The sequence below is a fragment of the Tetrahymena thermophila genome, assembly GCF_000189635.1.
Source record: "Tetrahymena thermophila SB210 genomic scaffold scf_8254752, whole genome shotgun sequence".
Classification (NCBI taxonomy): Eukaryota; Ciliophora; class Oligohymenophorea; order Hymenostomatida; family Tetrahymenidae; genus Tetrahymena; species Tetrahymena thermophila.
This window is the reverse complement of record NW_002476512.1, coordinates 352,211-378,475: the sequence shown is the minus strand read 5'-3', so window position 1 is coordinate 378,475 and position 26,265 is coordinate 352,211. Positions and strand designations below refer to the sequence as shown.

General features: G+C 20.9%; 10 protein-coding genes across 10 annotated transcripts; 8 read left to right on the top strand and 2 right to left on the bottom strand. All coding sequences in view use genetic code 6, as the record gives it.

Moving 5' to 3' along the window:
* Positions 1-283: 283 nt before the first annotated feature.
* On the top strand, positions 284-1,570 carry TTHERM_00574300 (hypothetical protein; the record flags this gene model as incomplete). Its single annotated transcript, XM_001009322.2, has 2 exons — positions 284-359; positions 471-1,570. 2 exons carry the CDS (start codon positions 284-286, stop codon positions 1,568-1,570), a joined length of 1,176 nt encoding a protein of 391 aa, XP_001009322.2.
* A 3,160-nt stretch (positions 1,571-4,730) lies between these two features.
* On the top strand, positions 4,731-6,883 carry TTHERM_000574299 (AMP-binding enzyme family protein; the record flags this gene model as incomplete). Its single annotated transcript, XM_012796218.1, has 3 exons — positions 4,731-6,406; positions 6,467-6,702; positions 6,771-6,883. The coding sequence occupies 3 exons, from the start codon at positions 4,731-4,733 to the stop codon at positions 6,881-6,883; spliced, it is 2,025 nt and encodes a 674-aa protein (XP_012651672.1).
* Positions 6,884-7,793: 910 nt separating this feature from the next.
* TTHERM_00574320 (transmembrane protein, putative) lies at positions 7,794-11,054 on the top strand (the record flags this gene model as incomplete). The annotated part of the gene is made up of 2 exons (XM_001009324.2): positions 7,794-8,587; positions 9,716-11,054. 2 exons carry the CDS (start codon positions 7,794-7,796, stop codon positions 11,052-11,054), a joined length of 2,133 nt encoding a protein of 710 aa, XP_001009324.2.
* Positions 11,055-11,445: 391 nt separating this feature from the next.
* On the top strand, positions 11,446-13,065 carry TTHERM_000574319 (transmembrane protein, putative; the record flags this gene model as incomplete). Its single annotated transcript, XM_012796217.1, has 1 exon — positions 11,446-13,065. The coding sequence occupies one exon, from the start codon at positions 11,446-11,448 to the stop codon at positions 13,063-13,065; it is 1,620 nt and encodes a 539-aa protein (XP_012651671.1).
* A 1,354-nt stretch (positions 13,066-14,419) lies between these two features.
* Positions 14,420-15,637, top strand: TTHERM_000574318 (transmembrane protein, putative; the record flags this gene model as incomplete). Its single annotated transcript, XM_012796216.1, has 1 exon — positions 14,420-15,637. The coding sequence occupies one exon, from the start codon at positions 14,420-14,422 to the stop codon at positions 15,635-15,637; it is 1,218 nt and encodes a 405-aa protein (XP_012651670.1).
* A 477-nt stretch (positions 15,638-16,114) lies between these two features.
* Positions 16,115-17,758, top strand: TTHERM_00575330 (transmembrane protein, putative; the record flags this gene model as incomplete). Its single annotated transcript, XM_001009326.1, has 1 exon — positions 16,115-17,758. The coding sequence occupies one exon, from the start codon at positions 16,115-16,117 to the stop codon at positions 17,756-17,758; it is 1,644 nt and encodes a 547-aa protein (XP_001009326.1).
* Positions 17,759-19,011: 1,253 nt separating this feature from the next.
* TTHERM_00575340 (hypothetical protein) lies at positions 19,012-19,536 on the top strand (the record flags this gene model as incomplete). The annotated part of the gene is made up of 1 exon (XM_001009327.2): positions 19,012-19,536. Exon 1 carries the CDS (start codon positions 19,066-19,068, stop codon positions 19,534-19,536), a length of 471 nt encoding a protein of 156 aa, XP_001009327.2. The 5' UTR covers positions 19,012-19,065.
* Positions 19,537-22,267: 2,731 nt separating this feature from the next.
* Positions 22,268-23,008, bottom strand: TTHERM_00575350 (TATA box-binding protein (TBP): present in archaea and protein; the record flags this gene model as incomplete). The annotated part of the gene is made up of 1 exon (XM_001009328.1): positions 22,268-23,008. One exon carries the CDS (start codon positions 23,006-23,008, stop codon positions 22,268-22,270), a length of 741 nt encoding a protein of 246 aa, XP_001009328.1.
* Positions 23,009-23,839: 831 nt separating this feature from the next.
* TTHERM_00575360 (glutathione S-transferase zeta) lies at positions 23,840-24,624 on the bottom strand (the record flags this gene model as incomplete). The annotated part of the gene is made up of 3 exons (XM_001009329.3): positions 23,840-24,072; positions 24,134-24,392; positions 24,454-24,624. The coding sequence occupies 3 exons, from the start codon at positions 24,622-24,624 to the stop codon at positions 23,840-23,842; spliced, it is 663 nt and encodes a 220-aa protein (XP_001009329.1).
* Positions 24,625-25,811: 1,187 nt separating this feature from the next.
* TTHERM_00575370 (hypothetical protein) lies at positions 25,812-26,209 on the top strand (the record flags this gene model as incomplete). The annotated part of the gene is made up of 2 exons (XM_001009330.3): positions 25,812-25,962; positions 26,079-26,209. The coding sequence occupies 2 exons, from the start codon at positions 25,812-25,814 to the stop codon at positions 26,207-26,209; spliced, it is 282 nt and encodes a 93-aa protein (XP_001009330.3).
* Positions 26,210-26,265: the final 56 nt, after the last annotated feature.

Genomic DNA, 26,265 nt, shown 5'->3' with positions numbered 1-26,265 from the left:
TTTTATGTATCTTTTTTTAGTTTCATTTCATTAAAATAGTGTAAAAGAAGTATTTTTTGTAATTTTACTTGAATTCATAATTTTCAAATTACTTATGGTGTAATCAAGAGCTGTAAATAAATAAAAAACAAAGATTTTAAGTCTTCTTTTGAATACCAAAGACATAGATTGTAATAAATAATAACTAAAGTATTCAGTATAGGTGAGTTAATAATAATTAGTTAATTAAAATTAGGTAATTAAATTAAGTTTCTTTTTAGTGATAATATTCAGATCTTTTCAAATGACCTTATAGAGTTTCTGCAAGTAAAAATGGGCATATCTATTCAAGTTATTTAGAATATTAGTGCTCATATAACGTATTTACTCTATGATTTATTTGGTCATAGTCATGGAATCATTTTTCTTCCTAAAACTCATAATAACGGTACACATTATCTACTAAATTTATCAAAATATTATAAATATAGCATCTCTCATTTTTGGTGACGCTAACAAGTTATGGAATGAAGTAGAATCTGTAATGACTGATACTATCTTGATACATTGTTCAGCTCAATCAAATACATATTTTACTGTTTTTTCTATATACTGCAATGATTTTATCAATTTTATTTGCTCTACTTTTAAAAAGAACTAGCTTTTGTCCTACAGCTCTACTTAATCGTTTAATGTAGGATTATTACTTAATTTATTGAATTTCTTTATCATGTAAATCAAAAATGTTTAGCTAATTGGATTATTTACTAAACCACATTTATTTGATTAGTTTCCAGATTTATTAGTTCTCTATTTGAGTTATGCGATTTTGAAAAATATGGATTAACAAGTAAATAAGAAAAATGTTTTTGACATCATTTTTGTTGACCTGCTTGGTCAACTCATTGTTACATTCTTTTTTAAGCAACAAGAATATCTCTTATCAATATTTATTTTTCTAAGAATAGCCTAATACTCTTTGGTGAAGCTTACTTCTAAAAGTATTGACATAGTTAAGGAAGCTTCATCAAAGAAAGAGTGTCTATCGTAGATAATCAAATCTTGTGAAAATCTAATTAATAGAGAAGTCCCTTGCTTTGATATAGATTTTAATATCATAAATGTTGAAAAGTATAATTGGAATAAAGAAGATATAAAAGAAGAAATTAAAAAACTAATTTAAATTTTAGCTTACTGCCAATTCAATCTAGACTGCTTTAAGTTAAAAATGAGAGGATTGGAGTTGGTTGTATCATTACCCCAAAAAAAAGATATTATATTTCCTTTCAGTTTTGACTTTTCAAAGAGAGATTTGATAAGCTATCTATGTAAATCAGAGCATCTTTTAGAGAATTCAAAAGGAATATATTGGTTGAATAACATATACGTAAATTAAAGGGAGTTCGAGCTTATAAGTTAAATAAGACTCATTGATTTTCCAATGTCTAAACCTGTTATTTATAGAAAATAAGTTTATAAACAGAGCAAAGAAATGCTTATGATCCTTGCATATAAAAAATACATGGAATTAGAAATGTTATTTTGCTCTTAGCAAATATTGTATGACTTGTATTAAAATTTAATTGAATGATCAACTAATTTTCTTACTACAAAATATAAAATCTTTATTAATTTTTGTAAACTATTTGTTGAATACATTTATTACTAACCCAAACTTACAATTAAATAATTTATATAAAATATTAAATTGCAATTTAATAAAGAAGTATTTTTAATTAAAGATATTTTATTGACAAATATATTAATAAAGAGTTTGATATTTTATTTTAATATCAATAACAAACAAGTGTGAATTGTGGTGGCTTAAAAAAAGCAATAAATAAATAAATAATTGATTGATTGATTCATCTATAACAAATTAAATTATATTAATTTCTGAATATAGAAAAACCAGCTTCAAAATTATTTATAAAAAGTTAATGAAGCGAATTTAATTATAATAAAAAGATTATTAATTAAAACAAATTGAAAAATTGAAGTGTAAACAAAAAAAAAGATTGAATATTTTTTAATCTTTTGTAAATAAATAAATAAATAAATAATTCATTATTGCTTTTTTGATATAAAGTACTAAAAAATATGGAATAAACTTTCTTAAAATTAAAATTTGAGTAAAATATCATTTGGAACATTTTATTGGATAAATTAACAATTTTTAATAGTTTTGAGCATTTATTATAAGAGGATAAAACATTAGCTGAAGATCATTTTAAAAATAGTATTATAGCGATGAACCAGTGTTAAAATTTAGAAAATCTTCAAATATATCTTAAGTGTGATCTTTATTAAGTTTAAAATTATACATTTTTTTTTGATAATCTTCTTGAATAATTTTGAAATTTTTTTTTATTTATTAAATAATTAGAAAAAGGTGTATAAGTAAAGGAATACTTGAATTAATGGCTTCTTCTATTTCTAATTTAAAACAATTAAATGAGCTAGCTCTTAAAATATAGTAATAAAAATCTTAAAGTTTAAATTAATAATAGCTTAAAAAAGTGAAAATAGCTTACACATAGAAGGTGCATAGTTAGTTGGACCAATTTAATTTAAATGCTCTAACTTGAAACGCTTAAATCTTGATGTTTAGTAATTTATTGTTTTACTAATTTTTGAGCTATTTATACTTCATTAAATTAAGATGGAATTCTATTTGCTAATAAGGAGCTAAGGGTGTCAAATATTTTATTTAAAACTTTCCTGATCTTCATGGATTAAAGCTTGATATTTCGTAATTATTTTTATTTATATCTTCTTATATTTATTTTTATTTATATCTTCTTATATTTATTTTTATTATAAAATTAGAGATAACTCCATTTAAGATTAACGATTATTTAGTATATCAACTGCAATATCACGCTGCTTAAATTTAAAATACCTGACTCTTATATCAAAGTTGTTATTTATTTTTTAAGAGTTACTTTATGTACTAATATTGTTAATATAATTGATTAGGAGAAATTCAATCAGCAATGAAGGAATTCAAAAACTATTTGATAGACTAAAAAAGTGTTTATTGATAGAGCATTTAGAAATTTCATTTTTGTAAATATAATAAAAAATATTTATATTTCATAATTAAAATATAAATTATCTAGAGGAAATAAATTTGAATTGCACATTTTATAAATCGAGGCTTTAAAATTATTTACTCTGCTTATTAATAATAATTTAAATAATTGTAAATAAATTACTTTTTTTTCTTATTATTTTTAAAAACATATTCTAATAAAAACAGAAGAGAACCAATTAAAAACCAAGAATAATTTGCATATTCTGAATTAAAAGTAACTCATTTTAATCTTAAGAAAATTAAATTTAAAAAAATTTGTATTAAAATAAGAAACAATTAATTTAGATAAAATTCTTGCTAAGATTTGAATCTCTTGTTACAAAATTAATCTAAATAGCTTACAGCTAATCAATTCATATCACAAGAAATGTTTAGATTTTAATAAAATTTAGATTATTTAAAAAATAATAATCTTTCAAATAAACTATGAATAAAATTATTCTTCAAAATAATCATTAGATCTTAAATAAGAATATTGAAAAATGCTAAGCTTTTTAAGATATTTCATACCAAAAAATTGTTCAAAAAAACCTGTTTGAGCTGAACTGTTTGTTTTTTTTTATTTAAACTAAAATTACAAATTTTCTTTTTTTTATTTAATTTAACGAACAAGAAGAATTTTAGAGATTTTTTGATTAGCATCAAGAAAGATTATAGAAGAATTAAAGACATAAATATTATTGAGTTCTACAAAAGTATAATTTTTAAAAAAAATTAGTGATGCTATTGTTAGACTTAGTACAAATATTTGTCATTATATGATTTGTTATCCTCTTAATTTTTATCTAGATTTAAAAAACATTAGCACATATTAACTATCCGTATTAAGTAATTTTTTCAATAGGCATAACAAAAATATCTTTTTAAATAATAATAGAATGAGTTAATAAAATAAGCAGTTTTGAAGAATAGTTTTCAATTTTTTATAAATTATAGTTAAACAATTATGATTATTTTTGCACAGATGTTAAAATTAAGAAAATTTAAGTAAAGTAAACACTCGATTGATACCATTGATTTTTTTAACTTAATATATTAGTGTTTTTGATTAGCAAATAGAAATATATTATATCTATTTAACTTATTATGTTAGAATCTTATTATTTATCTCATAAAAAATTTAAAATAGCAACTAAAAAAATTATAATTATGAAATAATATTTTAGTGAAATTAATAATAAAAACTTGTTAAAAACATAATAAATTATTAATTTCTTAGTAGCTCAAACTGTGTTGACCTAATAAATAATAACTTCATTAAAATCCAATTATTCTGTATCATTTTAAAAATTATTCATGAATGTATTTTTAACCACAATTATAATTTTCTTTTAAAATATTAGAACTTATTTAATAAATTAGATGATTTTTAATCAGTATTCAAATATAATGTAAGCTTATTTATTTATATATCTTTTTTAGTATAGTTAGCTTGTCTTCAATGATGAAATATTAACTATTCATACTTATTTCAAAATAATATTATGATTATTTTATACTTATAAGTAAAGTTAAGATTTTTTAACTTATTTCATGATATACATTAAGAATATATTTTGCATTAAAAATTTATCTAAAAAGCAAACAAAACATTGAAAAACTTACTTACTTCATAATAATTATTATTTTTAAATTAAAGAAATAAATACTAAATATGAATTTTTATAAATTGGACTTATTTTCTTAGACATTCTCATTCGGTATTGAGAATAGAAGAACAAAGAAAGGTACCTTCATTGGATTAATATTATCCTTTTTTGTTTATATTGGCTCTGTAGGATATTTGACATATCTTCTAGTTCAGTATATTCAGAATTAAATTGAACCAAACTATAAGGCTCAAAGCTTCATCACTGAAGAAAGCATTGATATAAGCTTAGATCAAGATATGATTGGATTCAGATTCGAATATGATATTAACAAAGACCTATAATCTCTTTAAGCATAGCAAAATAAAACTTATTTAGTGTTCATGGCTTATTTATATTTCAAAAATAATACATTATTCTAAAGCATTTAATTGAATACTATTTAATGCACAAGTTCTCACTTGGTTGGATTTTAATGCTTAGATTTTTCTAAAGTTTAGAATTATACGCTTAATGTAAATACTAAAGACAATATATCTTCTTCTGTCAACATATATATTTATGGATGCTTAGACACTGATTCAAATAAGGACTTCATTCCAAATAATTGTGCAAGCTAAAACGAAACAGAGTAAATAGTGAATGGTATGAATGCTAGATTTAGACTTAAGTTATATACATCTTAGTATAACACAGCTACAAAATAAATATAAGTTAACTACAGAAATGCTCAATTTTATCCTATTGCTAATCAATTTGTTTACAGCTCGTTAAAAGCATAAAAGTAAACGACTAGCATCAAAGAAGGACTATTGATACAATCTTCTACTAATTATTCCTCTCCAATTTAGTATGAACTAATGAATTAAAATTTTGACAGAAATTATTCTATACAATAAATTAATTAGAGTGGTTATGGATAAGTAGAATTATAGATGGATGAAATAGTTCAAATAATACAAATATAGTATCCTGCTTTGCCTTAAATATTGGCACTTGTGAATAGCACATTGTCTCTTTTAATGCTACTTGGAATTGTAGGTAGAAAAATATCATCTAGATCAATAAGAAATGATTTCTTTATGCTATTGATGTAAAATGTTTATCAAGGAAAATACTTATAAATACTAAAAAATTAAAAATTGTATGATAATAAAGAGATTTCAGATTTAGATTCTTAATCATAAAAAAGAGATTAAAATTTTTCTAAAGAAGATGATAAAATAGAGTTAGAAGACGAATAAATTATTTAAGAGAGAGAAGATAACTGCTCGATATAGTTGCCTTAAACAGATTTTTAATGCAAATAGTCATTAGATAAAATCAAAAGCTGCTAAAGTTAATATCCTTAAAGCAAAAAGTCTTCAGATAATACAAATTAAACTGAAGGATTGATAATTCAATAGTCATTTTCTAAACAAAGTGAAGAAAGTCAAAGCAAAACTTTTCAAAATTCTGCTTTAAATTAAAATAGGTCCAATAATAACACATCAATTATTTAAAATTAAAATAATCAAAATATTAAGACAATAAATTTATGTTAATCTCCTTTATCATCAGATAGAACTCAGTAGACTAAAATTAATATCCTTCCATTAAGTAAAATAAACATTCAGCAATTTGAGAAAACTAAAAATATGGAGGAGGATTCCTAGCTTTTTTATTCAAAATTAGAAAAGCTAAAAGCAATATAAAATAAGCAGTTTTAAGAAAAAACCTTTGAAAATATGTTTAATTTTAAGTAAAATAAATATAAAATTAAAAATTAAAATATTTTTTTTATTTAAAAATAAATTTAAAGGTTTTGTAGAGGCTCAAAGCATTCACTGATCAATCAAAAGACTAAAAATACTATTCAAAATGAAGTCTTTAAAAATTTGAATATATTTGAGTTATACAAAGATGTAATGTTTTTAAAGAAAGCTATTATGATGATACTAGATACAGAACAGTTGTCTGCTATCAAGCATATAGGTTGTTCCTCTTTCTTTTTAGACATTGATAAAAACATCGATTCATTTACTTTAAGTTCATTAAGTAAAAAAAAAACTATTTTAATTAATTGATATTAATTTTTTTTGTATAGAATTATAAAATAAAATAAGCTATTTTGAGGAACAGTATGCAATTCTATTATCAGAAGAACTCTAATATAAAAAACTAACCAAATTCCTACAAAGATGTTATAAAAGAGAAAATATTAATAAAATAGATATGAGGATTTATTCTTCTATTATTTGAAAAAATGCTAATTATTTATTTATTTATTTACTTACTTATTTATATGAAAATAAATCATATTTGAATAATTCAATCTTAAGTAAGAGACAATTAAATTCTTTACTTTTATTGACATTGAGATTTTTCTTTTATAAAAACTGAACAAATAAAAACTTAATTTTAAGATTTTAAATTTAACCATATATTTATAATTTTAATGTATCTTTCATTTTGCTTGCTTATTAAAATAATAAGACTATCAAATTTTAAAATAATTTAGTTTTTTTAACATTTTTAAAAGTTGGTAGGGAATGAATATTCATTGTTTTTTATTTGAAAATATTTTTTTCGTTTTTTAATTTAGAGGTTCGAATATTAAAACATTTAATTTTTCATGAACAACTCTACCAAAAAGATATTCGAAATTTTTAAGGAGATTTTTCGAGAAATAATTATTCTTATCTTGTCTATTCTTAAATAAATTAGTCAAATTTATTTTATTTTATTTCACATCAAAGATTTTTAATTTTAAACATAAAACCAGAATTTAATCAAATTGAATATAATAATCAAACTAACTCAATAATATTTCTTAAAGGATAAAAAATTGTGATTAAATGAAACTAACATACTTAGCTTTACCTTCAATATTAATGGCTTAAAGTTATTATTAAAAGAATGCTAAGGCAATCAGCAATCCTTTTGATGAACTTCCATTTACAAATTTTTAACAGACATTAAAATCTTTTTTAAAGGAAAATGCAATTGGAAGTTTTATTTGCGATATGGGTATGATAGCGCTTACTTTTCCATTAGCTACATGTTTCAGAAAAAATATTACTGTTTAACATTTCAATAAGAAATACATGTTTTAAAGAATATTTAAATTAAATTAAGACAAATTATAAATGTCACTTATACAGAAAGTGAAAAATTTTAACTTTAGTAAGCATACTTTGTCTTATAATTAACCAATATATGGAACAGATGATATAAAAGTTGGCCTTTTAAATAATGAACTTATAAAAGATCCTTTATTTGGAATTTCTACTTAATCTAAGGATTCATATGGATTAGTAAGGAGATTGGAATTGTATCAATAGGATGAATGGGTATCTGGCCCATAATTTGAGATATAATTTATAGCAAACTATATTAAGTTAGGAAATATAGATATTACAGATATTAATTTAGATAAAATCACTTAATTATGTGTAGGATTAGATATAGATTAAAAATAAATAAATAAAGCATAATTAGATTATACTAAAAGATATTAAGGTTTCATTAATAATTATTTCATTCCTAGTGTTAGAAGCAAATATGAAAGATAATTTTAGTATAACTAAGAGGATATGGAAATTCTCACAGAAGAAATAGATGAATTAAACAAACAATTCTAAGGAACTTAAAGAATGTAAGTATCGTATGATTAAAACTTTATATACTACACTTAAGAATAAAATAAGTTTTAGTAAGGAGACTTTCGTGTTTCATTTTATGAACTAAAGCCTTATTCATAAATTAGCGTTTTCACAAATAAACTAAAAAAAAAGTATATTTAAAATTAAGATTCTGATTTCTATCTAGGTAGAGTATATAATAAACTATAGCTGCATGATTTTGAAGTTATTTTACCTGGAAATGTATCTTAGCATGAACTAATTTAAAGCCTCATAAACAGTCTCGAAATAGAAATGAAGTAAGGATAATTTTAATTAGTGTAGAAATCATCTTAATATAATAATAATAATAATAAAAACAATTAATTTGCAAAAAGTGAGTTTCTAAATTATAGTCTGCTTTGTGCCTTTTTGTTTTATTATTATTATAATTTCAGTTTAAGATTAGAACTAGATTCAATTAGTTCACCTCTTTTAATGACATTTATTCATTCCTGCAGTATAAGAATGTTAGTTTACGGAATAATTAATGCGCCTACAGCTTTATTTACGATTGGAGGATCGTATACTATATAATATGTTTTAAGTAATATATTAAGTAATCAAGAGTCTTAAGTTCCTCAATAAATTACTTCAATAAAGCCAAATATTATTGCATAATTTTAATAATTTTGAGAAATAGAAAAAAGATTTGTTTATGTGCTAAAAGAAAGTTTTTTATATTGAAAAATTATATAAAACAGACAATAAGATGAAATTATTTTATTGTAGTTAAAATTTAGAGATAAAAGGTATCTAATAAAAAAATAAAAAATGTACCATAAAATAAGTAGAAATTATATATGTAAAAGTTTCATATTTTAATTAGATCAAATTTTATTTTTAAGTTTTGTAAAGGAAATTTTTATTCATTTTTTATTTTAATTAATTACTTTTTACATAATATAAGGATTAAGTTTTATCATTTTGAAAATAGTAAGCTTTATATTTTTATTTTTGTCTATTCGAATTTTAAATTTACACAATAAATTTTTATCAATTTTATTCTGGAATTTCTGAGAAAGTTTTTCATCAAAGAAATTTGATTTTGTGAATTATGATCAAAATTAACAAAATAAATTCAACAAAATAATAAAATTAGTGTATATTTTTCAAATGAAATTAGCATCTACAGCCTTTTTGCTAACAGGAATAGCAATGACTTAAAAATAATAACAAAATAACATGTGCCTTACCATAACATAAATTGAAAAAACATCTTTTAAATAATAATCCAATAATAACTTAAAATCAATGTATTCTATTCATAGTTTGTCTGAAAAAAGCTTTAAATCTTTTTTTTGTGATATATTTTTTTGGGGTAGTTCATTGCTAGTAGCCTCAAAACTAAAATGGAAAATAAACATTAACTCTTTTACTAAAAATAGCTTTTTTAAAAGTTTATTTAGAATTCATATTGATATTTTCAACAAAAAGCTCTTATCAACAATAAACTAATAATAAAGACGTTTTACTTCTACTTGGCCAATATACTAAATTGATAAAGTTAATGTATAACAAAATACAAATAAACTCCTTTTTGATCCTTATTTTGGAGTCTCTGCAAGTAGTCCTAATGCAATAGGATTAATTTAGCAGATTGAATATTATGATGAAAAAAATAATAATTGGAAAAATTATGGATACTCGTATCACAGATAATTAGAAAAATAAAATTTGTTTGAAGATGGTGTATTTTATCAAATCGATAGTACGGAGAAATAAAATTGGATATTTTACCCTCAAACAAGTAATATTTTTATACCTAATTCTGTAAAAATAGGTGAACATAAATTATAAGAATCATAGTATTTTAATGTAGCAGAAAAATAAAAATAAATATAGATAGATGTAAATCTTATTGAAAACTATTACGAAAGTATTCAAAATGAAGAAAATTAATAAATTTCTGAATTAGAATAATTACCAAAGAAGTTAATAATTACTTTTTCAAAAATAAAAGAAAATCATCCTTTCAAAGTAGCTTAATAATAAAATAAGAAAATTTTCTTTTCAAAAAATTATATTTACATAACAAAGAATCTTGACTCTTATTCTGATAGTGATCAAAGAATTTCTTTCCATGAATTAATTCCAAGTGAAGAAGCTACCATATTTACTTCTTAGGGTTAGAACAAAGAAGTTTACTTGGGTGGAAAATACTTAAAAATGTTTTTACCAGGATTTTAAATAGCTAAAAAAGGGAGAATTAATGATCAGAACGAGTTAGTTTAAGAATTAATCAAAAACCTTGAAGTAGCTACATTTGGATTATATTAGCAAATAGATTTATGTTTTGAATAAGAATAAAATAAAACGAATTATTTTTTGAGAATACTTGCTATTTTAACTTTAATTTATTACTTAAATTTTGCTGATAGACTAGGATTAAATACTTTTAAATGGGGATTATGTTTAAGTTTAAATCATTGCTTTGCAATAAATTTATACAAGTATGGGTTAATAAATTTCAAATTTTTGAATTTGTATTTCCTTTTGCCCTATACATTTGCTTGGATAATGTATTCTAATGAAGAAAATAAATAAATTTATTTAGATAATTCTCAATAAAATCAATAATTATGTGCATAAAATACTTAATAATATTTACAATAAGATATTAAAGTAGAAAGCGAAAAATTTATTGAGTAGGAGTTAAGAAATTAAAATGAATTACTATTTAATAAAATTATTGATTAAAATCTTAATTAAAAACCAAAAATTTGATATTTATATAAATTATTTATAAATATGATAAAATAAAAACATTTATTTAAATCAACTGTAAAATAGTAAATTTTTTATAAGAATTATCTTCTTATTATTGATAAAGAGATTCTATTTAAGTTTTGTGTTAAAGGAAATTTTCATTAATTTTTAATGTTAATTAATTACTTTTTACATAATATAGGGATTATGTTTTACCATTTTGAAAATAGTAAACTTTGTATTTTTATTTTTGTCTATTCGAATTTTAAATTTACACAATAAATGTTTATCAATTTTATTCTGGAATATCTGAGAAAGTTTTTCATCAAAGAAATTTGATTTTGTGAATTATGATCAAAATTAACAAAATAAATTCAACAAAATAATAAAATTAGTGAATATACATAAAATGAAATTAGCATCTACAGCCTTTTTGCTAACAGGAGTAGCAATGACATAAAAATAATAACAAAATAGCATGTGCCTTACCATAACATAAATAGAAAAAACATCTTTTTAATAATAATCCAATAATAACTTAAAATCAATGTATTCTATTCATAGTTTGTCTGAAAAAAGCTTTAAATCCTTTTTTTGTGATATCATTTTTTGGGGTAGTTCATTGCTAGTAGCCTCAATACTAAAATGGAAAATAAACATTAACTCTTTTACTAAAAATAGCTTATTTAAGAGTTTATTTGGAATTCATATTGATATTTTCAACAAAAAGTTCTTATCAACAATAAATTAATAATAAAGACGTTTTACTTCTACTTAGCCAATATACTAAATTGATAAAGTTAATGTACAACAAAATACAAATAAACTCCTTTTTGATCCTTATTTTGGAGTCTCTGCAAGTAGTCCTAATGCAATAGGATTAATTTAGCAGATGGAATATTATGATGAAAAAAATAATAATTGGAAAAATTACGGATACTCGTATCATAGATAATTAGAAAAATAAAATTTGTTTGAAGAAGGTGTATTTTATCAAATCGATAGGATGGAGATATAAAATTGGGAAATTTATCTTGAAACAAGTAATATTTTTATACCTAATTCTGTAAAAGTAGGTGAACATGAATTAGAAGTATCATAGTATTTTAATATAGCAGAAAGAAAAAAATAAATATAGATAGATGTAAATCTTATTGAAAACTATTACGAAAGTATTCAAAAAGAAGAAAATTAATAAATATCTGAATTAGAATAATTACCAAAAAGGTTAATTACTTTTTCAATTATAAAAGAAAATCATCCTTTCAAAGTAGCTTAATAAAAAAATAAGAAAATTATTTTTGAAAAAAATTATATTTATATAACAAAAAATCTTAACTCTTATTCTGATCGTGATCAAAGAATTTCTTTCCATGAATTAATTCCAAGTGAAGAGGCTACCATATTTATTTCTTAGGGTTAGATAATGGGTGGAAAATACTTAAATATGTTTTTATCAGGATTTTAAATAGCTAAAAAAGGGAGAATTAATGATCAGAACGAGTTAGTTTAAGAATTAACCAAAAACCTTAACCTTTAAGGAACTAAATATAGAAATGGAATATTTTATTAATAAAATGTATGTTTTGAATAAGAATAAAATAAAAAAAATTATTTTTTGAGAATACTTGCTATTTTAGCTTTAATTTATTACTTAAATTTTGCTGATAGACTAGGATTAAATACTTTTAAATGGGGATCATGCTTAAGTTTAAATCATAGCTTTGCAATAAATTTATATAAGTATGGGTTAATAAATTTCAAATTTTTGAATTTGTATTTCCTTTTGCCCTATACCTTTGCTTGGATAATGTATTATAATGAAGAAAATAAATAAATTTATTTAGATAAATCTCAATAAAATCAATAATTATGTGCATAAGATACTTAATAATATTTACAATAAGATATTAAAGTGGAAAGCGAAATAGGTTAACAAAAATTTATTGAGTAGGAGTTAAGAAATTAAAATGAATTATTATTTAATAAAATTATTGATTAAAATTTTAATTAAAAACCAAAAATTTGATATTTATATAAATTATTTATAGATATGATAAAATAAAAACATTTATTTAAATCAACTGTAAAATAGCAAATTTTTTATAAGATTATCTTCTTATTATTGATAAAGAGATTCTATATTTATTTTCATTAATATTTTAAATTTTATCAAAATTATCTATTCTTATGTTTGTTTGCTCAAAAAGAAAGTAGTTTATATAATAAATATTAGTATTATTTTATTAATTTTAGATATTTAATTTTGTAATTTAAGTAGTTAAATTAATTTAAAGAAATGAATGTATTTATTTATTCAATAAAAATATTTAATATAATAGATATTGGGAACATAATCAGTAGAATAAAAAAATTCTTTGACCATTTTTACGTATGATTATCCTATACTAAAAAATAATTTTTATAGAGAGATGAATAGCCAGTCTGAAGAAAATACAGTTAATAAAAGAAATTGATTATAAATAAATGCCTTAAAAAAATGAAAGAAAATTAAAAAAAAATTAGGAAACCCTAAAATATTGCAACAAAAAATATCAATAAATAAATATAATGTGATAAAAAAATAAAAGGCATTCAACTTTATTATTATTTTTAATAGTAATATTATTTTAAAATAATTTAGTTTTTTTAACAAAGAAAGTGATTTATTAATTTGATATTTAAGTAAATTTATTTCAAATTATATGTTTTTATTACAGAAAGTGAGTTTTGCCAAGAATATTCGAATTATTCGAAGTTGATAAATAAATTGGTTTTGTACCACGGATATAACTTTTTAGAAAATAAATCGATTGTTATTTGTTCTTTTATTCAAATTTTTATTTTTTAGAGATTCAAATATAAAAACATTTAGTTTTGCATGAACAACTTACCAGAAGGATATTTTTAAGAAGATTTTTCTAGAAATAATTATTCTTATCTTTTCTAGAAGATAATTCATTAGTCAAATTTAGTTTTATTTCTCACAATTTTTTATTTTTAAATAAGATATCAGAATTTAATCAAATTAAATATAATAATCAAACTAATTAAATTAATAATTTTCTTCAAAGATAAAAAATTGTGATCTAATGAAACTAACATATTTAGCTTTACCTTCAATATTTATGGCTTAAAATTATTATTAAAAGAATGCTAAGGCAATCAGCAATAATTTTGAAGAACTTCCATTTAAAAATTTTTAACAGACATAAAAATATTTTTTAAAGGAGAATACAATTGGAAGCTTTATTTGTGATATGGGTATGATAGCGCTTACTATTCCATTAGCTAGATTTTTCAGAAAAAAGATTACTATTTAGAATTTCAATAAAAAATAGATGTTTTAAAGGATATTTAGATTAAATTAAGACAAATTATAAATGTCACTTATACAGAAAGTGAAAAATTTTAACTTTAATAAGCATACTTTGTCTTATAATTAACCAATATATGGAACAGATGATATAAAAGTTGGCCTTTTAAATAATGAACTTATAAAAGATCCTTTATTTGGAATTTCTACTTAATCTAAGGATTCATATGGATTAGAAAGGAGATTGGAAATGTATCAATAGGATAAATGGGTATCTAGCCCATTGTTTAAAATATAATTTATAGCAAACGATATTAAGCTAGGAAATGTAGATATTACAGATATTAATTTAGATAAGATAACTTAAGAAAGTATAAGATTAAATATAGATTAAAACTAAATCAATTAAGCACAATTAGATTATACTAAAAGATATTAAGGTTTCATTAATAATTATTTCATTCCTAGTGTTAGAAGCAAATATGAAAGATAATTTTAGTATGACTAAGAGGATATGGAAATTCTCATAGAAGAAATAGATGAATTAAACAAAAAATTCTAAGGAACTAAAAGAATGTAAGTATCGTATGATTAAAACTTTATATACTACACTTAAGAATAAAATAAGTTTTAGTAAGGAGACTTTCGTGTTTCATTTTATGAACTAAAACCTTATTCATAAATTAGCGTTTTCACGAATAAACTAAAAAAAAGGTATATAGAAAATTAAGATTCTGATTTTTATCTAGGTAGAGAATATAATAAAATATAGCTGCATGATTTTGAAGTTATTTTACCTGGAAATGTATCTTAGCTTGAACTAATTTAATACCTTATATAGAATCTCGAAGTAGAAATGAAGTAAGGAGAACTTTAATTAGTGTAGAAATCATCTTAAAATAATAATAATAATAAAAACAATTAATTTACAAAAAGCGAGTTTCTAAATTATAGTCTGCTTTGTGCCTTTTTGTTTTATTATTATTATAATTTCAGTTTAAGATTAGAACTAGATTCATTTAGTTCACCTCTTTTAATGACATTTATTCATTCCTGCAGTATAAGAATGTTAGTTTATGGAATAATTAATGTACCTACAGCTTTATTTACAATTGGAGGATCATATATTATATAATATGTTTTAAGTAATGTTTTAAATAATCAAGAGTCTCAAGTTTCTCAATATATTACTTAAATAAATCCAAATATTATTGCTTAATATTAATAATTTTAAGAAATAGAAAAAAGATTTATTAATATGCTATAAGAAGGTTTTTCAAATTGACAAATTAAACAAAATAACAGATAATAAGATCAAATTATTTTCTTGAAGTTATAATTTTGAAATACAAAATTTTTAATAAAAAATGTACCATAAAATATGTAGAAATTATAAATGTTAAAATTTAATATTTTATTTTATTTCAATTTTAAGTTTTGTGTTAAAAGAAATTTTTATTGATTTTTTATTCGATATAATTACTTTTTACGTGATATATGGATTAAAGTTTTACCATTAATTTTATATCTAATTTGTGTATATTATTGAGAATAGCAAGCTTTATATTTGTTTTATTTTTGCCTAATACGAGTTTTAAATTTACACAAATAATAAATTTCTGATCAAATTGAGAGAATTTTTATCAGTTTTATTCTGGAATATTTTAGAAATTTTTCATCAAAGAAATTTGATTTTACTAATTAAAATCTAAATTAACAAAATAAATTCAACAAAATAATAAAATTAGTGAATATACATAAAATGAAATTAGCATCTACAGCCTTTTTGCTAGCAGGAATAGCAATAACATAAAAATAATAACAAAATAGCATGTGCATCAGAAAGACATAAATAGAAAAAGCCTCTTTTAAATAATAATTCAATAATAACTTAAAATCAATGTATTCTATTCATAGTTTGTCTGAAAAAAGCTTTAAATCTTTTTTGTGTGATATCTTTTTTTGGGGTAGTACTTTGCTTGTAGCTTAAAAACTAAAATCGAAAATAAAGATTAACTCTTTTACTAAAAATAGCTTTTTTAAAAGTCTATTTGGAATTCATATTGATAATTATAGCAAAAAGCTATTATCAGTAATAAATTAGTAATAAAATGTATTCTAATATTAAAGACGTTTTACTTCTACTTGGCCAATATACCAAATTGATAAAGTTAATGTATAACAAAATGCAAATAAACTCCTCTTTGATCCTTATTTTGGAGTCTCTGCAAGCAGTCCTAATGCTATAGGTTTAATTCAGCAGATTGAATATTATGATGAAAATAGTAATAATTGGAAAATGTTTGGATACTCGTATCACAGATAATTAGAAAAATAAAATTCGTTTGAAGCTAATGTATTTGATCAAATTGATACGATATAGAAATTAAAATACTATTTTTAAACTTTCCCTAAAAAAAGCAATATTTTTATACCTAATTCTGTAAAAGTAGGTGAACATGAATTAGAAGTATCATAGTATTTTAATATAGCTGAAAAATAAAAATAAATATAGATAGATGTAAATCTTATTGAAAGCTATTACGAAAGTATTCAAAAAGAAGAAAATTAATAAATTTCTGAATTAGAATAATTATCTAATAACTCAATTACTTTTTCAATCATAAATAAAAATCATCCTTTCAAATAAGCTTAATAAAAAAATAAGAAAATTTTCTTTGAAAAAAACTATATTTACATAACAAAAAATCTTAACTCTTATTCTGAAGAAGATCTAAGAATTTCTTTCCATGAGTTAATTCCAAGTGAAGAAGCTACCATATTTACTTCTTAGGGTTAGAGTTTAGACGTTTATTTGGGTGGAAAATACTTAAATCTGTTTTTATATAGATTTTAAATAGCTAAAAAAGGGAGAATTAATGATAAGAATGAGTTAGTTTAAGAATTAATCAAAAACCTTGAAGTAACTAGATATGGATTATAATAGCAAACAGATTTATCTTTTGAATAAGAATAAAATAAAAAGAATTATTTTTTGAGAATACTTGCTATTTTAACTTTAATTTATTACTTAAATTTTGCTGATAGACTAGGATTAAATACTTTTAAATGGGGATCATGTTTAAGTTTAAATCATTGCTTTGCTATATATTTATATAAGTATGGATTAATCAATTTCAAATTTTTGAATTTGTATTTCCTTTTGCCCTATACCTTTGCTTGGATAATGTATTCTAATGAAGAAAATAAATAAATTCGTTCAGACAATTCTTAATAAAATCAATAATTATGTGCATAAGATACTTAATAATATTTACAATAAGATATTAAAGTGGAAAGCGAGATAAGTTAACAAAATTTTATTGAGCAGGAGTTCAGAAATTAAAATGAATTACTATTTAATCAATTGATTGATTAAAATCTTAATTTAAAACCAAAAATTTGATTTTATGTAAATAATTTATAAATTTGATAAAATTATAAAATCAATATTATAAATCAACTGTAAAATATAAAATTTTTTATCTGAATTATCTGCTTATTATTAATAAAGATATTCTATAAATATTTTCATTAATATTTAAAATCTTGTCAATATCATCTATTTTTAAGTTTGTGTGCTCAAAAAGAATGAAGTTTTTATAATAAAGATTAAAAATATTTTATTAATGTTAGATATTTAATTTTCTTATTTCGGTTAAATTAATTTAAAAGAAAAGAATTTATTTATTCAATAAAAATATTTTTATAATATACAGTAGGTTACATCAATTTATGCATAAAATTTAAAAACAAAAATGAAAAATTTAAATATAGATATTTTTTTAATTTTTTAATTAAGGCCATTTTTTTTAATCTGAAAATATAAATGAAATACTAGTTAAATGCAGAAACATAGTAAAATTTTTTAATTATTCCTCTAATAACTTGATCCTTTTAGAAAATACTCAAAAAAAGTATTCGTAATCCAAATTAAGAATGGAATATCCTTGAAGATTTTCTAATTTGTTTAAGTTGTATCAATCACTCTATCACTTTTTATCTAAAATTTATTTATTTAAATACAAAATTTATGTTAATTATTCTTTGAATTTTTAAACATAATTTGAATTAAAATAGGAACTAATAATGTAAAGGTAGACATTCTAGTTTCATCATTTTTTTACTTAAACTGAGTTTTTAAAAGATATATGTATGTACTTTCAAACATTTCGAAAACTAAAATCTTTTTAAAGAGTATTAAGAAAAATAATATCCAAATTCATAAAATTATTTTTGAATATTTTTATTGTAAGATTATTATCATTATTTGGGTTACATCTAAATTTATTGTGTCAAGGTAAATTCTTTTAGTAACCTTTATTATGTTAAGGCTAAAATAAATACTACTTAATTAATCATTAATGTAGACGTAGCTATTCTTTTTATCTATTTCATTTAGATAAAATTCTGGCCAATATTTTAATAATTTTGATTTACAGTTATTATCAGAAAACTTTTAGACATGAATGCTTTTAAGTAATCTTGTGGAAAATCAATAAAGAAAAGGAAAGACTGAAAGATGATATCTATTTTATATCTATGAATAATAATCATTAGAAATATTTATCTTATAATTTATGTAATTATCATATCTTGGATTCAGTATAAATATATGATTAGAATTGTTTCTAAATAATAATAATAATAATATTTTTCAAAATAAGATATAGGAAAAAAATAATAATTTGTTAAAGGATTAGTATCTCTAAAATGGAAATGTAAATCTATAAATGTAAGGCTTTTTGTAATGCAAACCACGAAATGACCAATTTCATAGGCTATAAACAGGGTGCTTTTTGTAGAAGCTGCAATTAATCTTTTAATTGTTTATATGGTTGTGCTGAATGCAACACTTGTAACGAATAAATGTGTGAAAAATGTTTTGAGCAAAAAAAGCAAGCCTTTTGTGATAAAGGGCATTCTTGCAAATTTTATGCTCCTTTGACAGGACCAGACTCAGTTACATGCCAAACATGTCATAAAGTACCTTCACAAAACAATGATGTGTATTATGTTTGTGAGCTATGTCCTAAATAAATTTGCTAAACTTGTGTTTTTAGAACTCATTAACTTAAAATGGGTTTTTAACCAACTCCTTAATAGCTAATAGGTTTGTATCAATAATAGTAAGCAGGATTTTAGTAATAATAATAATTTTTCTAGCAAAATTAATAATTTTGAAATTAATAAATGATACACCACTAATAAATAATTGATGATGTTTGTGAATAATCTTATATTTATAATTACTAATTTTGAAATGTATTTTATGATTGATAATTGGAATTAAAATAACCTCAATTAATAAATTATTAGCTTATAATCTATATATGTGTATATTTTTTATTATAGAGTTTACAAAAAAATATATTTTTAATTAAATATAAATAAATATCCATATTTTAAATGGAAAAAAAAGAATTAATTGATTATATAATATTTAGTTATTAGTAAAATAATTATTGATTTTTATTAAATTATCTATTTATTTATGATTTACTTTTTTTTTGGAAATTTCAAAAATGTAAATTACTTAAAATATTTTAGACATCTTTGGAATAGTTTAAATTTATTAAAAAAAGATTTTCCTTAATTTATGTTATTAAAAAACTAACTAACCTTATATTAAATGATATCATATTCTTGAAAAATAAACACAAAGTTGATAATAATTACAAGTTAAACAATAATACTGTAAATTCTCTTATATGAATATTGCTAATCCAAAATTATGTAAAATTAGCAAGAATTAATTTAAAACATTTTTTGATTTTTTCACCTTATTTTAAATAGTCTTTATTAAAATATGTATACAGTATATATGAATAATTTATAATAAAAAATCATTTGATTATGTATTTAATTACAATTTAAAATTCTACTTTACCTCTATATCGGATTGATAAAATAAATATAAATTAAAATTCAGGTTAACTTCTTTATGGTCCTTATTTTGGAGTGTTTTCAAGCAGTCAGAATGTAGGATTAATTCATCAGTTAGAACTTTAAAATGGTAATGAAAACAATTCGAAAATTTAACAATATCACATTTGCTATTAAACAGAATTAGAAAAATTTCATTTAGATCCATACTTTATTTAAATAGTATAGCAATATTATTATACCTCGGTATGTAAAGCAGGTGAGCTTGAATTAGATCTAAGATAATATTTTAATGTAGCAGTAAAAAAAAAAATAGATTAAGATAGATCAAAATCTTATTCAAAAGTATTATAAATGTATTTGTGAAACAGAAGATTAAAATGATGGGGAAAAAAAACATCTCATATTGATTAAATATACGATTCAAGATAAACAATTAGAGAATAGCACTACTTTAAAGAGCTTAAGAAAAAAATTTGAAAATTATGTATGAAAACAATTACATTTACATAACAAATGATTTATCTACTTTTTATGATCTTGATATAATAATTTCTTTTGATGAATTAATCCCTGCCGAAGAAGTTAGCATATTGATTTATTTCAATAGATAGAAAAAACTTGTCTATGGAGAAAAATATTATTAACTTTTTTTACGGAGTTTTTAGATTGCTAAAAAAGGGAGAGTTATTGATAAAAATGAGTTTATTTAAAATTTAATAAAATAAAATTATAAACAAAGATATGAATTACAATAGGATGACTATTATAGTTAAGAAGCAAATTAATAAGAATAAAATAAAAATATTTATTTTTATAAAATACTTGCTATTTCAACTATTAGTTATTATTTGAATTTTGCTTAAAGACTAGGATTAAATACTTATGGATGGGGAGTAGTTTAGGTAAAAATCATAGTTTTACCATAAATTTATTTAAGTATGGTTTAATTTATTTCTCATTCTTGAAATGGTATTTGATTTTATCCTACTCAATTACTTGGTTAGAGTAAAATTATGAAAAAAATAAGAAAAGCAATTAAACCAATTTAGATATTTAATAATAAGACTAACAATTATGCTAATAAAATATTTATTTCTTTGTAAAAATAATAAGATTGTAAAATGTAAATTTAGTTTAATTAATAAATATCTATCTATCTATCTATCTATCTATCTATCTATCTATCTATCTATCTATCTATCTATCTATCTATTCAGTTGGAGTTTAGAAGCTAAGATGTACCGCTATTTAATAATATGATTGATTAAAATCATAATTAATTCAAAATCTAAAATTTGATTATTAAAAAATATTCTGTCATATATTTATTTATTTATTTTTAATAACCTCTTAATAAAATAATTAATAAATAAATTGGCATGTCTAAATAAAACAATAACTATTTTTTACAAATTTAGTTAATATGAAATTTAAAAATGTATTTATTCTTTTTATTTTCTTATACTCCATGATTTGGAAATTAATTTTTTATATTAAAAAATTTGAGGATTTAAAATGAAGTTGATTTAAAAAAAATTAAAATACCTTCTTCAAATTTTTAGTTATTGGTTTTTTTTAAAAATGAAGCTCATACTATTTAAACAAAAATGGAATCTTGAATACAAATATAGATAGATAGATAAATTCCTTATTGAATTTAATTTTTTTTAAATAATTAGAATAAGATTTTTTATTAAATATTATTTTTAAATTATTAAGTATAAAATAATCATATAAAAATTAGATAGAGTAATTTATTTTATTAATTAATTAATATTAAAATATACTAAAATAATTATTTTTAGATAAAATAAGTAAAATTAAACTTTTAATTTGAATAATAGTGTTATTTATTTATTTATTTATTTTGAAATTAAATCGAGTTTTAAGGTTTAAAATTTAGCACAATTAAATTATTATTTTAATCCTTTTATTACTAATTTATTTATTTATTAATTAATTTATAATATGGTATTTGTATGAATTAATTAATGCATACGTTCTTATCAAATATAGAATTCAGTGATCAATTTTTTATACTAGGTTTAATATTTAAATTTTAATTATGAAGATTTGCACCTCTATAGTCTTTTTTCTAGTAATTGTACAAAACCCAATATATTTTTTAGAAAGCTTTGTTAATATTTTCTCTAGTTTTTGCACCTGTCAGTACAATTTTACCTGATACGAAGATTAAGAGAACTATTTTTGTATTAAATTCACGATAAATCAAGCCAGGGAAAATTTCAGGTTCATACTAAACGAACTTTTTATGGTCTTATTCAAGATGGTCAAGATTGATGGGGAATTTTACATCAGTCGATCCTACTATATTTTATATTTTAAAATCTTTGAACTGTACGGGGAAACCTATTTTTTAGATAATCTTAGCATACTTTCTTGCAGCTCTATTAGAATCTTCTTCTGTTTTTGCACCCGTACACACCATTTTACCAGAAGCAAAAATCAGAGCTGTAGTTTTAGGATCTCTCAATCTCATAATTACTGCAGCAAATCTTTTAGGATTGTATTCAGCATTTCTGGCTCTAAGAGCTATTTGCTTTAAATCTAATTTTGTACTAAGATTTACAGTGGAAACAATATTCTACAATTTTGGGTATAAATCTTCACTTATGCTCTTATCCATCGTTTCTATAGTGCTAAGGATATTGTTTTTATTTTTATTTTGGTCTATGCTATTGCTCTAAGCGACGCTATTGTTTGGTGCTAACTTAAAAGTCTGCTGAGATGTTTTATCGCTGCTCATTATGATCTAAATAATGTAATTTATTATTTTCTTGTATTAATTTGCTTTTATTATGTCTATTATGAAAAGTATTTAAAGCTTATTATTCTTAAGTAGAATTTTGTTTGGTTTTCAGTGCAGGTGTAATCCCTTTTGCTTTATCTTTCTATCTTTCTTTGTATCTATGTATCTATCTATGTTTGTTTTTTGGGTTTCAAGTTATTAAGTTTTAAAAGAAATAATTGATTTATAGAGAATGAGATTTCTTTGTAATAAATAATTGATTGCTTTAAGTGATGAAAAGTGTCTTGCTTGATTTCTTAATTTAGAATTATTTGATTTTGATTAATTTATATATTTTCTTTTATTTGTATTTATATTCATACGATGCTTATTAAATCAGTCACCCCTTTTAATTAATCTAATTTTTTTTGCTTTTTGCTCTTATTTCTATCTTTCTATTAAATTTATGGGTTTTCACAAATATTATTAACTACCAATTAATTTGATTATTGGTATTATTATTTACACCAGGATAATCAATCAATAAATCAATAAATAATCCTTTTTTTTTAAATTCTAATTTTTAATTGGTAGATACTCTAAATAAATATTTCAAAACGCCAAATAACAAACAAACAAAAAATTTATTTAATTGATTAATAATACCAGCTATTTATTATATTAAATTTTACATAAAATTTTAAAATTATTTTATAAATCTAAAAAAATATTAAAATATTTTATTTTTTTGAATAAAAAATTATGATTTGAATTTAATTGTAAAAATAATAAATTTTAGTTACAAATTATAATTTAACACAAAAATATTAAAAAGATATGCTTTTATTTTCAGATCTTTTGATTATCAGGATTGTCAGCTTACTTGCTGGGTGAGGCAGCAACGAACTCAGGAATTTCCTTTAAATTTTTTAAAACTTCTGCAATATTGGGGAAAGGGGTTAAATCAAATTGGAATCTATCTACAACTCCTTGAACTTGAGGTACCAAGAATAAGTCAGCAAGTGTTATTTCATCACCAAAGCAATATTTTCCATGAGAATTCTTTAATAATTCTTCAATTGCTTTATATATTTTTTAAATTATTGAACGCTCATTCATTATAATAGAATTAAAATTAATTACCTGTCAAACCCTTAGTAACCCAGAATTTGAGCCATTGAATCTTGTCTTAGCTATATTCCTTTTCAATCTTATTAAGCACCCTCAAATTTTAGAGAGGGTGGATGGCAGTGTTAATTACTTGGCAAAAGCCTCTAATTTAAGCTCTTTTAACTGCATCTTAAGGAAGAAGTGGGTGCTCAGGAAATACTTCTTCCAAAAACTCTAAGATAGCAGAGCTTTCAATAATAACCTCGTCTCCATACTTTAAAGCAGGGACTCCCTAATAGTGTTTTATATTTCTTAGAATTATAATTACTCTCATAAAAAATTAAATTAATTACCTAGTTAGGATTGATTTTAGTATATTCTTCAGAAGTTTATTCACTCTTCAAAAGGTTAATAGGAATGATGTTGTAGTCTATTTTCTTAAGATTAAGAGCTATTCTTACTCTCCATGAAGTTGAGGAGCGGAAATAACTGTAAAGAGTAATTTTCTTTGAGCTTTCAGCCATTTAAAATATTAATTGATATGTTTATTGTATATATCTTTATTATATTTAATAATTTTGAAGATTATTTATATAAATATTTATTAATTAATTTAATAATGAAATAAATAAATAAATAAATAATTATCACAAATCAAATAAGTTATTAGTAAATTTCTGATTTTAAAAAAATCATATGAAAAAATCCAATTTATTCACAATTTCTCTACAAAAATCAATGCTTATTTAAAGTATAAATATTATGTCATAATTTTCTTTTTTATGCTTTAGTATTTACTTTACTTTAATATATTCTAGATATCTTCTGTATTTTTTCTACTGCTTAGTTATTTATTTTTTCTAGAATGTTATTATGTAGTTACTTGTTTTATCTTTATTGAATTTATATAATAATTACATTTTTTTATTTAATATAATTTTTATAATTACTTTTTTATTTTATTACCTTAGTATCTCAATAATAATGTCTGAATGAAATTGAAAAAAATCATAGATTTTTAAAATTATGTTAATTAATCACTAAAAGTTTTTATTAGTAAATTATTTTAGTAAATGAGGATTGCAGGTACATTAAATCAAGTAATTATTCATTAATTGAGTAATTTAAGTAAGAAAGCCTTCAATAATATAATTAATTTGTATATAAAAAAAAAACATTTAAATTTAAATATTTTTTTATCTGTTTTTAAGAAAAATGGTAATTTAACTTTTTGTAATAGCAAGAGTTTTAATAGATTTAATTAAACTATAAAAATTAGAGTAGTTATAAATAGTCTTTCTTATTAATAGTAATAATTAAATGATATTTCTTTAGTAAGTTAATCATTTTAATAAGTATTTATTATTTTAATTAATAATATGAAAGTATTTGATTCAGTTATTCACATATTAAAAAATAGAAAATAAATTTTCAATAAAATGGTTTTTTTAACTTTTTTTTTAATAAATAAAATATAAAAAGCTAGTCTTATAAAAAAATACATAGAAATTATGATAATATTAAATTTATTTTATTAATTATTAACTTTAATGTTTATTTATCATCAAGAGAATTTAGATTATTGTTATTGTAGCTATTCAGTGCTATTTATTTTTTCAGAAGCATTAAATAAATAGTGTACATAATAAAATTAAAACACATCTAATTTGAAGTTTAGTAATTACAAACCAAATTAATTTTTTATATTTATATGGAAGTATTAGTAGATTATCATTTTGCAGGAAATAAAGAAGTTCTGTTTGACTAAAAGGGATAAAGCATTCAAGGTGTTATAAATCTTTTGCATTAAACCAAAGATGTAGCTGATAAGCATTTCACTGCTTTGCTAAATGAAAAAGAAGGTACTTTGGTTTTTTTAAAAAGTGCATTTTATATGAATTAATTAAAGTTTGTTAACATTCATAATATTATTTTGTTGAGCAATTTTTAGTTTAGATCAATTTTAATAATAACTTAGGTGATCTCAAAGAAGATCCATTGAAAAAGAAAAAAACTAGTGAAAATGATTTAGACGATAATAACGATGGAGATGGAATGGAAGAAGAAAATGATAATTAAGATAATAAAATTGTAGAAGAAAAAGATTGAAATTTATTTAGCTAGCTAGAAGTTTAAAAATATAAATATTATTTTTAATAAGAATC